The sequence below is a fragment of the Alosa alosa genome, chromosome 5, assembly GCF_017589495.1.
Source record: "Alosa alosa isolate M-15738 ecotype Scorff River chromosome 5, AALO_Geno_1.1, whole genome shotgun sequence".
NCBI classification, from domain to species: Eukaryota; Metazoa; Chordata; class Actinopteri; order Clupeiformes; family Clupeidae; genus Alosa; species Alosa alosa.
This window is the reverse complement of record NC_063193.1, coordinates 29242477-29257476: the sequence shown is the minus strand read 5'-3', so window position 1 is coordinate 29257476 and position 15000 is coordinate 29242477. Positions and strand designations below refer to the sequence as shown.

Genomic DNA, 15000 nt, shown 5'->3' with positions numbered 1-15000 from the left:
TGTGTCACGACTGTGATAAGAATTGCCGAAAGGACTAAATTCCACATGCATGCCAGTCACCAACACTAGATGGCAGTAGACACCAGTCTTTTAAAGACTGAAGTACACACCTGAGCTTTTGTCATCCTCTGGGGAATCGACTTAATAATTCCAGAGAATAATAAATAAAACATAACAAATAATAACAACAAAAACAAACATTTGTTTGATTCTGGCTCAATTTATTGAATTTGTAATATAACACATTAAAGGTTTAGAAAGGTCATTGTGATCAGGAGTCGTGTATTCTGTGTTTAATGCTAGAGAAGCGTGTTCCTCTCTGTTTGTTCTCATCAGAGAGAGAGAATGAGAGTCGGGAGGCTCAGTGAGACTGAGGTGTGAGATGAGAGATGATAGATGAGAAGGTGTTTACTCCTAATCCTTCTCTTCACCGTGTGTGATGATGTAGACCAGGTTCTTGTAGTCCAGGTTTCCCGCCACATCAGGAGGGAAGGCAGCAAACATCTGCTCCATCTACACATGACCAACAAGCGAGATACACAGCTTATACTTCACCCAGCATTCCTCCCCAAACATCTGCTCCATCTACACATGAACAACAATCGAGATCCACAACTTATACTTCACCCAGCATTCCTCCCCAAACATCTGCTCCATCTACACATGACCAACAAGCGAGATACACAGCTTATACTTCACCCAGCATTCCTCCCCAAACATCTGCTCCATCTACACATGAACAACAATCGAGATACACAGCTTATACTTCACCCAGCATTCTCCCCAAACATCTGCTCCATCTGCCATTATGAACAACAATCGAGATATAATCAACTTATACTTCACCCAGCATTCCTCCCCAAACATCTGCTCCATCTACACATGAACAACAATCGAGATACACAACTTATACTTCACCCAGCATTCCTCCCCAAACATCTGCTCCATCTACACATGAACAACAAGCGAGATACACAACTTATACTTCACCCAGCATTCCTCCTCAATCATCACTGGGGCAGCCATGGCTACTGGTTAGCGCTTTAGACTACGAACCCCGACCAGTAGGCATGGCTGAAGTGCCCTTGAGCAAGGCACCTAACCCCTCACTGCTCCCCTCGAAGGCCAAGCTGTTGTTGCAGGCAGCCTCACTGGGCACGGTTAGTGTGTGTGCTTTCACCTCACTGTGTGTTCACTGTGTGCTGAGTGTGTTTCACTAATTCACGGATTCGGATAAATGCAGAGACCATTATGTTTCTCTATACAGTGTGTTCACGAGCTGAGACCACAGTGATGGCATATACTCACATAATGCTGATTCAGCTTTTCATTCAAGAAGCTTTAAATTAGCCCTCTAGCCTATTTCATGAGTCTGTATAAATGTATTGGGTTCCTCAAAATCCCACGTCACACCTCACTTTGCCTCATGGCACACCAGTTGAGAACCACTGACTTAGGGGCGACACAATTCTTCAAAAAGTGACTAAAAGGCAAAAGACCAAAAGGGTTGTGCTCCTACCACATTACAGTAAAGTAGAGCAATACCAGACGTACCAGGCTCACATAGGCAAAGTCAGAGACTACGTTCTCCGTATTGTAAGTAAGTAAGTAAGTGTAAGTATATATACTCTTTTGATCCTGTAAATTTGGTCTCTGCATTTATCCCAATCCGTGAATTAGTGAAACACACTCAGCACACAGTGAACACACAGTGAGGTGAAGCACAAAGTAATCCCGGCGCAGTGAGCTGCCTGCAACAACAGAGGCACTTGGGGAGCAGTGAGGGATTAGGTGCCTTGCTCAAGGGCACTTCAGCCGTGGCCTACCAGTCAGGGTTCGAACTGGCAACCCTCCGGTTACAAGTCCGAAGCGCTAACCAGTAGGCCAGGGCTGCCTTGTAAGTCATTGTAGCATCAAAATGAGTTTGAAACTGTTATTTTAAGGTGAAAGAAATCCACTGTGTTGCTTTAACCAAAGTGTTTTCTGATGTCTGCATCATTTGATGATATACTTACAAACAACCTACAATAGTGTGTACTAAAGCAAGCAAATCAGTAAACCACCAGTTGAGCCTGGTGTAGGCTCTGTCTGTGTGTGTGTGTGTGTGTGTGTGTGTGAGAGAGACAAACCTCTTCTGGAGAGAACCTGTCCGCCTGGGTGGTCAGCATCTCGGAAACACTAGGAAGAGGAAGAGGAGAGAGAGAGGAAGAGGAGAGGAGAGAGAGAGAGGAAGGGGAGAGGAGAGGAGAGAGAGGAAGGAGGAGAGAAAGAGGAAGGGAGAGGAGAGAGAGAGGAAGGGGAGAGAGAGGAGAGAGGAAGGAGAGGAGAGAAGAGGAAGGGGAGAGGAGAGAGAGAGAAGGAGAGGAGAGAGAGGAAGGAGAGGAGAGAGAGAGGAGAGAGAGAGAAGGGGAGAGAGAGAGAGGAAGGGGAGAGGAGAGAGAGGAAGGGGAGAGGAGAGAAGGGGAGAGAGGAGAGAGGAGAGAGGAAGGAGAGAGAGAGAAGGAGGAGAGAGAGAGGAAGGGGAGAGGAGAGAGAGAGGAAGGGAGAGGAGAGGAGAGGAGAGAGGAGAAAGGAGAGAGAGAGAAGGGGAGAGGAGAGAGAGAGGAAGGGGAGAGGAGAGAGAGAGGAAGGGGAGAGGAAGGAGAGGAGAGAGGAAGGAGAGGAGAGGAAGAGGAGAGAGAGAGGAAGGAGAGAGAGGAAGGAGAGAGAGAGAGAAGGAAGGGAGAGAGAGGAAGGGGAGAGGAGAGAGAGAGGAAGGGAGAGAGAGAGAGAGAGGAAGGAGAGGAGAGAGAGGAAGGGGAGAAGAGAGGAAGGAGGAGAGAGAGAGAGGGAGGGAGAGAGAGGAAGGAGAGGAAGGAGAGAGAGAGAGGAAGGGGAGAGAGAGAGAGAGGAAGGAGAGAGAGGAAGGGGAGAGAGAAGGGAGAGAGAGAGGAAGGAGAGAGAGGGGAGAGGAAGGAGAGAGGAAGGGGAGAGGAGAGAGAGAGAGAGGAAGGGAGAGAGAGAGAGAGGAAGGGGAGAGGAGAGAGAGGAAGGAGAGAGAGAGAGGAAGGAGAGGAAGGGAGAGGAGAGAGAGAGGAAGGAGAGGAGAGAGAGAGAGAGGAAGGGGAGAGGAGAGAGAGAGGAAGGGAGAGGAGAGAGAGAGGGAGAGGAGAGGAGAGAGAGAGAAGGGAGAGGAGAGAGAGAGAGAGGAGGAGAGAGAGAGAGGAAGGGAGAGGAGAGAGAGAGAGGAGAGAGGAAGGAGAGGAGAGAGAGAGGAGAGGAGAGAGAGGAAGGGAGAGGAGAGAGAGAGAGAGGAAGGAGAGAGAGAGGAAGGGAGAGAGAGAGAGAGGAAGGAGAGGAGAGAGAGAGGAGAGAGAGAGAGGAAAGAGAGAGAAGGGAGAGAGAGGAGGAGAGAGAGAAGGAGGAGAGAGAGAGGAGAGGAGAGAGGAAGGGGAGAGGGAGAGAGAGAGAGAGGAAGAGGAGAGAGAGAGAGAAGGGGAGAGGAGGGGAGAGAGGAAGGAGGAGAGAGAGGTGGAGGGAGAGGGAGAGAGAGGAGAGGAGAGAGAGGGAAGGAGGAAGGGGAGGGAGATAGAGGAAGGAGAGAGAGAGGAAGGGAGAGAGAGGGGAGAGAGGAAGGGGAGAGGAGAGGAGAGGAAGGGGAGAGAGAGAGGGGAGAGGAGAGAGGAAGGGGAGAGGAGAGAGAGAGAGAAGGAGAGGAGAGAGAGAGAGGAAGGGGAGAGAGAGAGAGGAAGGGAGAGAGAGAGAGAAGGGGAGAGAGAGGAGAGAGAGAGAGGAAGGAGAGAGAGGGAGAGGAGAGGAGAGAGGAAGGAGAGAGAGGAAGGAGAGAGAGAGAGAGAAGGAGAGAGAGAGAGAGAGAGGAAGGAGGAGAGAGAGAGAGGAAGGAGAGGAGAGAGAGAGGAAGGAGAGAGAGGAAGGGAGAGAGAGGAAGGGAGGGAGAGAGAGTGGAGAGAGAGAGAGGAAGAGGAGAGGAAGGGGAGAGAGAGGAAGGAGAGAGAGAGAGAGAGAGAGAGGAGGAGAGAGAGGAAGGAGGAGAGAGGAAGGAGGAAAGGAAGTTTGCAGGCATGTTCAGTTCGACATCACATTGCAGTGCAAGTGTGTGTGCAAAGGTGTGTGTGTGTGTGTGTGTGTGTGGAATGCGTGTGTGTGTGTGTGTGTGTGTGTGTGTGTGTGTGAGTGTGTGTGTGTGTGTGTGAGTGTGTGTGTGTGTGTGTGTGTGTGTGTGTGTGTGTGTGTGTGTGTGTGTGAGTGTGTATGTAGTGTGTGTTTGTGTGTGTGTGTATGTTTGTGCCTGTGTGTTTGTGTGATGGAATATGACATCAGGTGGGAATCAGAGAGGGTGAGATGGGATGTTTCAACCTGGCACCACATAGCAGTGTGTGTGTATGTGTGTGTTTGTGTGTGTGTGTGTGTGTGTGATGGAACGTCCGCTGGGAGTGGGATGCTACTCACAAGTCCTTCTTCAGTGTGCCCTTTCCCTCCGGGTCAAAGACTTTAAAGGCATTTAAGATGGTTTCTTCAGCATCAGCACCTAAACACACATGCATACACACACACACACACACACACACACGCACACACATACACACAGACATACACACATGCATACACAAACACACACACACACACACACACACACTCTTCAGTCCTCTGTCAGAACTCACTCTACCCCCATTGATCTGGCTACAGTCTCTTTGCTGGATTCATGTTAAATATGGGATGGGGGAGCAAGGTCAGTCTCTCCCTCTCTCTCTCTCCCCCCCAACCCACCCTTGAGTTTCTCTCCAAACATGGTGAGGAAGACGGTGAAGTTGATGGGCCCCCGCCCTCCCCTTGAGCATGGCGTCGATCTCCTCCTGCCCCACATTCCAGGCGGCCTGTGCAGGAGCAGAGAGCAAACACAGCAGGCAGCCCTTCAGTCTTGAGAATAACACACACGTGTCCTTCACTAGTACTGATAACATAGGCCTCCTTATCCTCTAGTACTGATAACATAGGCCCTCCCTATCCTCTGGTGCTTATAATATAGGCCCTCCTATCCTCTAGTGCTTATAATATTGTCATGAGCTCTCTCTCTCTGCCTGGTAACACGCATGATTAAAAGTCTGATGACCTCCACCTGTTCCTGCTCTGCTCTGCCTCACCCTCGTTTACCTACCAGCTGCACTGCATTCACCACTCATCATGCCCGTATATAAACATTCTTTTCAGTCCACACTTGTCAGATCTCGCCTGCAAACCCGCACCAGTTACCTGCCTGTCTTGGAAAACGACTCTGACTCTTTGCCTAATGAACCCAGAGACCTGCTCGACTACTTCTTTGATCTCCAGCCCCGTAATCTTGACCTGCTCGTCTCTCTTCTCTGAGATACAGCCTAGCCCTGACTGTACTGCTGCTTCGTTTCAATTGCTGTTGTGTGTGTGTTTCCCCAGGACTTCGATCATCCAGCTCCTGCCATTGCTGCTACCGGCTGTGGGGGGAACACACACACGCCAGACTCTTTGGAACTCCGGAACCCCTGAAACCCTGTAACCCCAACCCTTAAATAAAGCATTCTAACGTGACGCTTTTGTGGTCCTCGTCCTGTTTGGTGTCTGACAGTGCGATCTGACCAAACATGGACCCAGCGACGGTCGAACTAGCATGAAACCGGCCGAACCAGAACCACCCACCGCCATGCAGCGCCTGGAAGAGACTGAGAGAGGCAACCGCAACACTGCTGACACTGCCTCCCTCACTTCAAAAGCCGCCTACCAACAGCTTCAGCAGTTCCAGCAGCAACAGCAACAACTTGCAATGATCATTCAACTTCTCACCCAACCTTTTCTGCCTGCTCCCACCGCCCAGCCCCAGCCAGCCTGCTCACCGCCCCTGCACCCGAAGTCTCCTGCCCAGTCCACTGCTGCGTGGCTGCGGGCCCCAGAACCCAGGATCGCAACCAGGAGCGGTTCAGCGGCGACCCAACCCAGGTATCATGTTCCCTGGACAGCTGCGTGGTCCAGTTTACCCTGCAACCCAGGACTTTTGCCACTGAAGGGGCGAGGGTCGGATACGTGATCACTCACCTGGCGGACAGGCTACCGACTCTGGGGAAGCGGCGGAGTTCGGAAAGGCCAGACCAGCATGCAACCTTCAACCTATTAGCAGAGGGGAGATGCTCAAAGGTATTAGATTTGGAATCCCACCACAAAGCGCAGGCATCTCGGACCCTGATGAGTATTAATAAGGCAGAAGGACGCATTGCGGATTACTCCATTGGAGCTTCGAACTGTGGCAAGTCGGGCTCCTGGAACATGGAAGCATTGGTGGATGCCTTCCTCCACAGCCTGGCGGACTACATAAAAGGGACGAGCTGGTTTCCCATGATCAACCCCCACTCTTGATGAAGCCATTGCTCTGGCTGTCGCATCGACCGCAGGATCCAGGTCCGTCGTCGAGAGAGAGCCAGAGTCCATCCACCAGCACGCGGAGTGTCCCAACTGCCCTTCTGTCGCTGCCACACCTGGTCTAACCAGCGGACCAGTCTGAACCGATGGAGATCGGGGCGCCTCCCTAACCCCTGCAGGCGCCACGCATCACCTCCAACTTGTGCCTGTACTGTGGTGGTGATGGTCATCGAGTCGCCACCTGTCCAGCAAAGGCGGAGCTCACCAGATGTAGGGAGGAAAGGGGATGAGCTCAATGAACATTCAGCCCTCCATCAGCCCGTAAACCCTCATCCAAGTCTGTCTTTACCTGTCAGTTCCACCCACACCCTGGCAGCCCTGGTGGACTCTGGCGTGAAGCAAACATTATTGACACAAGGACTTGCTGCGTCAGCTGGGCTTGGTATCGCTTGTCCATCCTCCTGTTCCAGCCGGGCCCTGGGCGGTCCGTGAAATTGGCACAGTTACCAGCATCACAGCCCCCCCATCTCAATGATGGTGTCAGGAAACCACCGAGACCATCGCTTCCACCTGCTCAGCTCCCAGGCCAACCCTAATCCTGGGCTACCCTTGGCTCCGTCTCCCACAATCCTCACCTCGATTGGGCCTCGGAACTGTGAAAGAGTGGGGAAATGCCTGCCACCTGACCTGTTTTGCGTGCTGCCGCTGCCCCCGCTCAGTACCCCCAGCACTGCCCCGACATTTCTAATGTCCCTGAATGTTACCATGGCCTCCGAGAGGTGTTCAACAAGACCAAAGCCACATCTCTGCCCCCCACACCGTCCAAATGCACGACTGTGCCATTGATCTCCTCCCTGGGACTGCTCCACCCAAAGGTCACCTCTACTCACTATCCCTCCTGAAAGAAAAACTATGGAGGATTACATCAGGGACTCCTGGCAGCTGGACTCATCAGCCGTCTTCCTCGCCAGCTGGTGCGGGTTCTTCTTTGTGGGAAAGAAGATGGTTCTCTTAAGCCCCTGCATTGATTATCGAGGTCTGAGCGATGTCACAGTGAAGAACCGGTACCCTCTGCCTTTACTCACCTCTGCTTTTGAGTTGCTCCAGGGATCCACTATTTTCACCAAACTGGACCTTAGAAATGCTTACCACCTAGTCCGGTAAGGGGAGAATTGTGAGTGGAAGACTGCATTCAACACCCCCACACGGCCATTATGAGTACCTGGTAATGCCATTTGGCCTCTCACCGCGCCCCAGCGGTATTCCAGCGCTGGTGAATGATGTGCTGCGGGACATGCTGAATAAATTCGTCTTCGTGTACCTGGGCGACATCTTAATTTTCTCCAGAACTCTGTCGAACACACTCGTCATGTCAGCTGGTTCTTCAGCGGCTCCTGGAGAACTCCCTTTATGTCAAAGCGGAGAAATCACGAAGTTCAGCTCAGACTGTGCCGTTCCTGGGATACATTGTGGCTGAAGGCAATATCCAGATGGACCCATAAGGTCTTGGCAGTTACCTCTGGCCAGTTCGGGGAATAGGAAGAAGTTGCCGCAATTCCTCGGGTTTTGCCAATTTCTGCGGAGATTCATCGGAACTACAGCTCGTCGCGCTCCCCTCACAGCTCTGACCAGCATCAAACACCCCTTTTCCTGGACCCCAGAGGCCAGCACAGCCTTTCATACCCTCAAGGCCGGTTCACCACTGCCCCCATCCTCCAGATGCAGTTCAGACCGGCAGTTAAGTTGTCGAGGGGATGCCTCAGGCGTGAAGTCGGGGGCCATACTCTCTCAACGCAGGGCAGGGAGGACAACAAGTTGCACCTGTGCATTTTTCTCTCGCCGGCTTTTCACCTGCAGAGGCGCAATTATGATGTTGGAGACCCTTGAGCTGTTGGCAGTCAAGCTTGCCCTGGAGGAGTGGCGTCACTGGCTGGAGGGGTCCACAGTTCGTTCCCTGGTCTGGACGATCACAAAACCTCGAATACATCCATAGCGTAGCGTCTTAACCCCAGACAGTCCGCTGGGCATTGTTTTCACCAGATTCAACTTCACCCTGTCATACGCCCAGGTTCTCGGAACACCAAGCGGACGCTCTCTCCCGTCAGTTTCATAAGGATGGCGCCCCTTCCCAGGAACCTGCATCAATTCTGCCCGATCCCTGCTTTGCGTGGTGGCTGCCCTGACCTGGGATATCGAGGGAGGGAAATTCAGGAGGCCCTCCGTGACCATCCAGTCCCAGTGCATGCCCAGACGGTGCGTCTCTTTGTCCCAGAGAATTTGAGGTCGAGGGTCATACAGTGGGGACACAAGTCAAGTCAAGTTTATTTATATAGCACATTTCATACACAGAGGTCATTCAATGTGCTTTACATAAACAAAAACCAAGCGATAATAACAAATAAAAGCATAGAAGGGCAATATAGTCAAAGAATAGTTAAAAGGTAAAAGATCATAATAAAAGAAAACATAAAACACAAGGTAAAATCATTTAAAATAAAGAATAATTGGTAAAAAAAAAAAAAGGCAAAAAGTAGTAAAAAAGTAATAAAGACAAAGTAGAATAATTATCGAGGCAGATTCAGAATTTGTAACTTCGGCACAGTTAGCAGAAAGCGTCTGAGAACAGTTTGGTCTTAAGTCTAGATTTAAAACTGGCTACAGTTGGGGCCTTTTAATGTCATCCGAAAGTTGGTTCCCACAGCTGGCCGCATAGCAGCTAAAAGCTGCTTCACCATGTTTAGTTCTAACACTGTAGGTTTTACTAGCAGGTTTTCACCTGGGACCTGAGGAGGGCGAGAAGGTGTGTACTGCTGAAGCATGTCTGACAAGTATTTAGGTCCTGCTCCATTTACTGATTTATAAACAAGCAATAGTGCTTTAAAGTCAATTCTGTGACTTACTGGAAGCCAGTGCAAAGGACTTAAGAATTGGGTAATGTGGTCAGTTCTTTTAGTTTTGTTAGAGTCCTAGCTGCTGCATTTTGTATCACCTGAAGCTGTTTAATAGTCTTTTTTAGGAAGGCCTGTGAACAGTCCATTGCAGTAATCAACCCTGCTGGAGATAAATGCATGAATGAGTTTTTCTAAGTCATGTTTTGACATCAGCCCTCTGAGTTTGACAATATTTTTGAGGTGGTAAAAAAAGCTGATTTAGTTATCGCTTTCATGTGGCTGTTGAAATTTAGATCACTGTCAATTAATACACCAGGTTTTTAACAGTATCCTTTGCCTTCAACCCTTTTGTGTCAGAGTGGCAACCCTAAGTCTTTCCTCATTTTTACCAAATATAATTACTTCAGTTTTTTTTCTTTGTTCAGCTGAAGAAAATTGAGACATCCAGGTGTTTTGTTCTATACACTGACACACAGATTCAAGAGGGACCATAGTTGTTTGGTGATAGAGCTAAGTAAATTTGTGTGTCATCTGCATAGCTATGATATGAAATCAAATTATTTTGAATGATTTGTCCAAAGTGGGAACATATAGAGGTTGAATAATAGTGGCCCCAAGATCGACCCCTGGGGAACACCACAGGTCAAGGACGTTGGTGTTGAGGTACAGTTTCGATGGCAACAAAGAAGCTCCTTTCTTGTAGATATGATTTTAGCCAGCTGATAACTATGCCTGTAAATCCAACCCAGTGTTCTAGTCTGTAGTAAAATATTGTGATCAACAGTGTCAAATGCTGCACTAAGGTCCAGTAGCACTAGGACTGATGTTTTACCTGAATCTGTGTTGAAGCATTATGTCATTGGAAACTTTAATGAGAGCTGTTTCAGTGCTGTGATTTGCCCGAAAACCAGACTGAAAGTAATCAAAATACCCATTTGATGTTAGGAAGGTGGTTAATTGATTAAAGACTACTTTTCAATAATTTTGCCAATAAAGGTAGATTGGATATGGGCCTGTAATTGTTTAGCATGGAGGCATCAGGTTATTCTTCTTGAGAAGACTTTTTTACAACAGCTGTTTTCAGTGACTTAGGAAAAGTGCCAGACAACAATGATACATTTACAATTTGAAGGACATCCGCGCTATGAGGTGAAAAACAGTTTTGAAGAAATTGGTAGGCAGAGTGTCTAAGACACATGTGGAAGGGCTGAGATTCTGTACCGTTTTTTCAAGTGTTTCATAGTCTATCAAGCTGAACTCTGACATCAAGTTTAGTTTCCCTCTGTTTGTTGCTGGAAGTTCAGGTTATTTGAATTTGTCAATTGAGCAGATATGTTGAGTCTGATTTTGTCAATTTTACCTTTAAAAAAGATGAAAACTCATTGCATTTATTAGTTGAGAGAAGTTCAGGTGCTAATTGTGGGGGATTTGTTAACTTATCAACAGTTGAAAATAGAATACGAGTGTTATTTGAACTTCTATTGATAATGTTAGAAAAAAAAAGACTGTCTTGCTTTTGCATATTTCAGGGTTATATGTCGCGGAGCATCTCTTTATGGATTTCATAGTGGATCTGAAGTTTGTATTCGCCATTTTCTTTCAGTCTTCCTACACTCTCTTTTTTAGAAGTTTAACTGCTGGATTTTGCCTCCATGTGTTACTTTCTGTTTGTCCTTAACTTTCTTGAATTGTAATGGAGCAATGTTTGCCATTTTTGCATAATGTTTGCCATTTTGCATTAAAGTGATCAAATAAGTCTTCAGAGTCTGACAGTTGACTTGACTTTAGGTAAGTGCTTGCTCAAAGAGAGCACTTGTCTGATCATTTATGATTCTCCTTTTTTTACCATCATAGCTGTGTTTTGAGTGTGTGGGGACATAGACACATCAAAGAACACTTAAAAATGATCAGATAAGGCCAGGTCTTTTAACAGCTGTAGAGACATCGAACCCTTTGTGATAACAAGGTCGAGGTATGTGAGGGAGTGTGTTGGCCCTGTACATGCTGTGTTAGGGAGAAAGTATCGATTAGTGCAATGAATTCCTTGGCATAATTGTTTTCAAGGATTATCCCATGCAAGTTTAGATCCCTGATATAATAGACAGTCATACTCTATGCAAACAACTGATAGCAGTTCACCCTAGCTCTTCAAGAAAACTTTAGCTGAATGTTTTGGAGGCCTGTAAATTGTCAGTAATAAAATCCTGAGGAAGACTTAATGCATGCACACAGATAATATTCAAATGAAGTAAGATCACCGAATGACGACTGATTACTGAAAGGCGTCTTGAAAATTGTGGCTATCCCCCACTCTTTTATTGCTCTGGTAGCACTCAAACTGAAGTTTGGGGGCTGATTCGATCAGGAGTAGCAGCACTGTTTGCTTGATCTAACCATGTCTCAGTTAAAGTAAAAAATCGCAGGTTGTGTGTGCACCATTAGATCATGAATTAGAATGATTTGTTTGAAAGAGATCTGATATTTAGAGGTGCTAGTTTTGTTAGTTTTAAGTGTTGAAATATATGATCCATGGAAATCTGAGGTTGATGTGTGAAGTGCGGGTAGGAGATTGGACTGGTTTACCCTATAAGCTCGATGCATTTGTGTTCTATTTCTTGTCAATACAGGAATAAGGAATGTCATGGAGCTTACTGGGTCCCCGGCATGTTCTCAAAACTACTGTCAGTACCCATTTTATATTGCAGGGACCCTGAGAATATCATGCAATACAGTCATCATATATTGTCCCCCTGCTGCTGCCATCTGTATTTTCACTGCATTCCATGCTATATGCGGCTGAGAGAAAATGAACTAAGAGGTTGCTGCTTAGAGATCCTTCTAGCGGGGAGGAGGGTGGAGGACCTTGCCGGCTTCTTTGGTGCTAATGATCTTGGGCTGAAGGTAAAACTCTGCATGGCTACTGTTGCTTGAGAGATCTCTCCATTCTTGCAGGGAACATCATGTGCTTGGGTAGGGGATGGTGATGATGGGTATTCAGGATCCTGTATGGAGTTTGAGTGGGCCCAGTGGGGATGAAGGGGTGGAGATGAGGGGATGGGGAGGTCAGAGGGGTTTGTGTGGCCTGGGGATTTTGATTGGGTGAGGCATTGATTGGGTGTGGTGGTGATGGGAAATCCAAGGAGGTTGGGGTTGAAAGTGATCCAGAGTCTCCATCTGCCTGCTGGTTCTGGAAGTTTGTTGCAGATGCTCAGCTTTCAGCATGTATTCCAGTAGTGTATTCCATGTTGTTGTGTGTCTTTGTGGTGACAAGAATTCGTGAGGAGGTGGGGAGGGTATTGGTACTGGTGTTACAACATGACCCTTCCTTTTCTGATATCATCTCGCTTAACTTTGATAGGTGCTATCTCCTCATGCTCATCACATCATTTGTTTGCTTTGCTTGAGATTCCAGGGAGTTTAGCCAGTGATGATTGACTTTGAGTCATTTTAGCAGCACCCATCTTATCTTGTCAGTGGACATGGCAGCATTGTTGAGCGGTTGTTTGTCAACTCCGCCTTGCCTGCCACCGAGACTCCGCATCGCACCCTGCCATCTCCTTGCTGGCATTCTGGTCGCTTTGAGGGATGTCCAGTAGATCGTGCTGCCCCACCTGCAATCAGAACAAGTCCTCCCTTTCTGACCCCGCTGGTTTTACTCCAGCCCTTGCCTGTCGCCCACCACTGCGACCCTGATTGCGTCCTTGGACTTTGTAACTGGCCTCCCACCATCGGGTGGGATGACAGTCATTCTCACTGTGTGGTTGACGGTTCTACAGCAGATGGCTACTTCATTCCCCTCCTAAACTGCCATATGCCAGAGAGAGACTGCCCAGGCTGTTCCTTGATCATGTCTTCCCGTCTACGGGCTGCTTGGGATGTTGTCTCTGACCCGGGTCGCAGAATTCACCTCCACGTTCTGGAAGGTTCTGCTGCTGTCTTCACAGGGGCCACAGTGAGTCTCACCTCTGGGTTCCACCCCAGTCCAATGGACAATCGGCGGGCAAACCGGGAGCTGGGCTGCGGTGCATGGTTTCTACTTAAACCCAGGCTTGGGCACAACAACTGGCGTGGATAGAGGTATGCTCTGGCACCTCTACCTGCTCTGCTGGTATGTCACCTTTCCAGTGTTGTGTGTATTACCAGCCCCTGTTCCCAGCCAGGAGGGATGTGTCCTGCCGGTCTGCCCTGGCCTATGCCACGCCCGTTGCCGGAGTAAAATTTGCCTGGGATAAAACTCGTTGCTGCATCTACTCAAGTCAGCTGTCAGCTATGCCGGGGCTAACTGCAGCCGAGATAAGCCGACACCATACCCGTCGTTGACCAGAAGGTGTGGCTGTCGGCAAGGATCTCCCACTGCTTGAGATTGAATCGGCGTAAACTGGCACCTGGATTCGACCCGCGTTCTATCCAGAGGGTCATCAGCCCAACCGCGAAGTCGGCTCAGTTGCCAACCTCCATGAGGGTGCACCCTACTTTCCATGTTTCGAAAAGTCAAACCGACGCATGAAAGCCCGCTGGTCCCCGTGCCCTTCCTCCTCCTCCTCCTCGCCTCGTTGACGGTGGGCTGGTTGTGCACCGTTCGACCTTACTCTTCGGTCCAGACGGCGAGGGTAGGGGCCTCCAGTATCTCGTCGACTGGAGGGCTATGGGCCTGAGGAAAGACACAGGTGCCAGCCAGTCGGACAATGGACCGGACACTCATCGCCGACTTCCACCGTCTGCATCTACAATCAGCCTGCAATCAGTAGGGGCACCCCAGAGATTTAACCGTCCTGCCCTTGCGGCTTCTGTCCTGGCGCACAGCCTGTCACCATTGCCTGTCCGTCTTCTGTCCGACCTCCAGCTCCCTCAGGATGAGGATTTTCCTCGGTCAGCCGGAGAATTCTAACCCTCCACCCGGCTCCCCTCAGCCCTCCCGACGTAGTGTCACTCTTGGGACTTTCTGGGGCCGCCTTGGGGGTTCTGTCATGAGCTCTCTGCCTGTAACACGCTGCTGATTAAAGTCTGATGACCTCCACCTGTTCCTGCCTCTGCCTGCCTCACCCCGCTTACCCACCAGCTGCACCGCTGCATTCACCACCATCATGCCCGGGTACAGCAAAAGTCGCGGTGCCAGTCCACACTTGTCAGACTGCTCAGAAACCTGCACCAGTACTCCGCCTGTCTTGGAAAACCCACTCTGACCTCCTCTTTGCCCAGAACCCAGACCTGCTCGACTACTTTCATCTCCAGCCCCGGCATCTGACCTGCCTTCCGTCTCTCTTCACGAATACAGCCCAGCCCTGACTGTACCAAGTTGCTTCGCTTAATTGTTGTTGTGTGTGTGTTTCCAGATTTCCGGATCATCTGTGCTCCTGCCATTGAAGTTGCCTGGCTATTGGGGAACACACACACGAGACTCTTGGAAACCCTGGAACCCCTGAAACCCTGTAACCCCAACCCTTAAATAAACATTCTAACGTGACGCTTTTGTGGTCCTCGGCCCTGTTTGGTGTCTGACAAATATAGCCTCCTATCCTCTAGTGCTTATAATATAGGCCCTCCTATCCTACTTAATAATTATTATAATATAGCCACCCTATCCTACTTAGTAATTATAATATAGGTACTCCTATCCTCTAGTACTTATAACATAGACCAAAAGCAGTGAATAATGCCTTTTTGGTTGTGTGTTTTGTGCTGGAACAGGCCTCACCGCTTGAGAGTTGGTTAAACGAGCACATGC

At 49.0% G+C, this 15000-nt stretch overlaps 2 protein-coding genes across 3 annotated transcripts in view; one reads left to right on the top strand and one right to left on the bottom strand.

The window, feature by feature from the left end:
- The window catches only part of LOC125294633 (tripartite motif-containing protein 16-like), a 587664-nt gene that overhangs the window by 10473 nt on the left and 562191 nt on the right, over positions 1–15000 (top strand). The gene's annotated exons all lie outside the window — the stretch shown is intronic.
- On the bottom strand, positions 201–13023 carry myl2b (myosin, light chain 2b, regulatory, cardiac, slow). Its single transcript, XM_048243362.1, has 5 exons — positions 12944–13023; positions 4768–4874; positions 4450–4528; positions 2130–2178; positions 201–513 (listed from the first exon to the last, which is right to left on the bottom strand). Exons 1-5 carry the CDS (start codon positions 13021–13023, stop codon positions 415–417), a joined length of 414 nt encoding a protein of 137 aa, XP_048099319.1. The 3' UTR covers positions 201–414.

What these genes read in the sequence shown, in the direction of transcription:
- myl2b (XM_048243362.1), bottom strand. Translation starts at nt 13,023, where the DNA reads ATGACTGTCATCCCACCCGATGGTGGGAGGCCAGTTACAAAGTCCAAG. An exon ending in GTTTGGAGAGAAACTCAAGG is followed by an intron (nt 4,529 to 4,767) that starts GTGGGTTGGGGG and finishes ATGTGTGTTTAG; the next exon opens with GTGCTGATGCTGAAGAAACC. An exon ending in ACAGGTTCTCTCCAGAAGAG is followed by an intron (nt 514 to 2,129) that starts GTTTGTCTCTCT and finishes GGTCATGTGTAG; the next exon opens with ATGGAGCAGATGTTTGCTGC.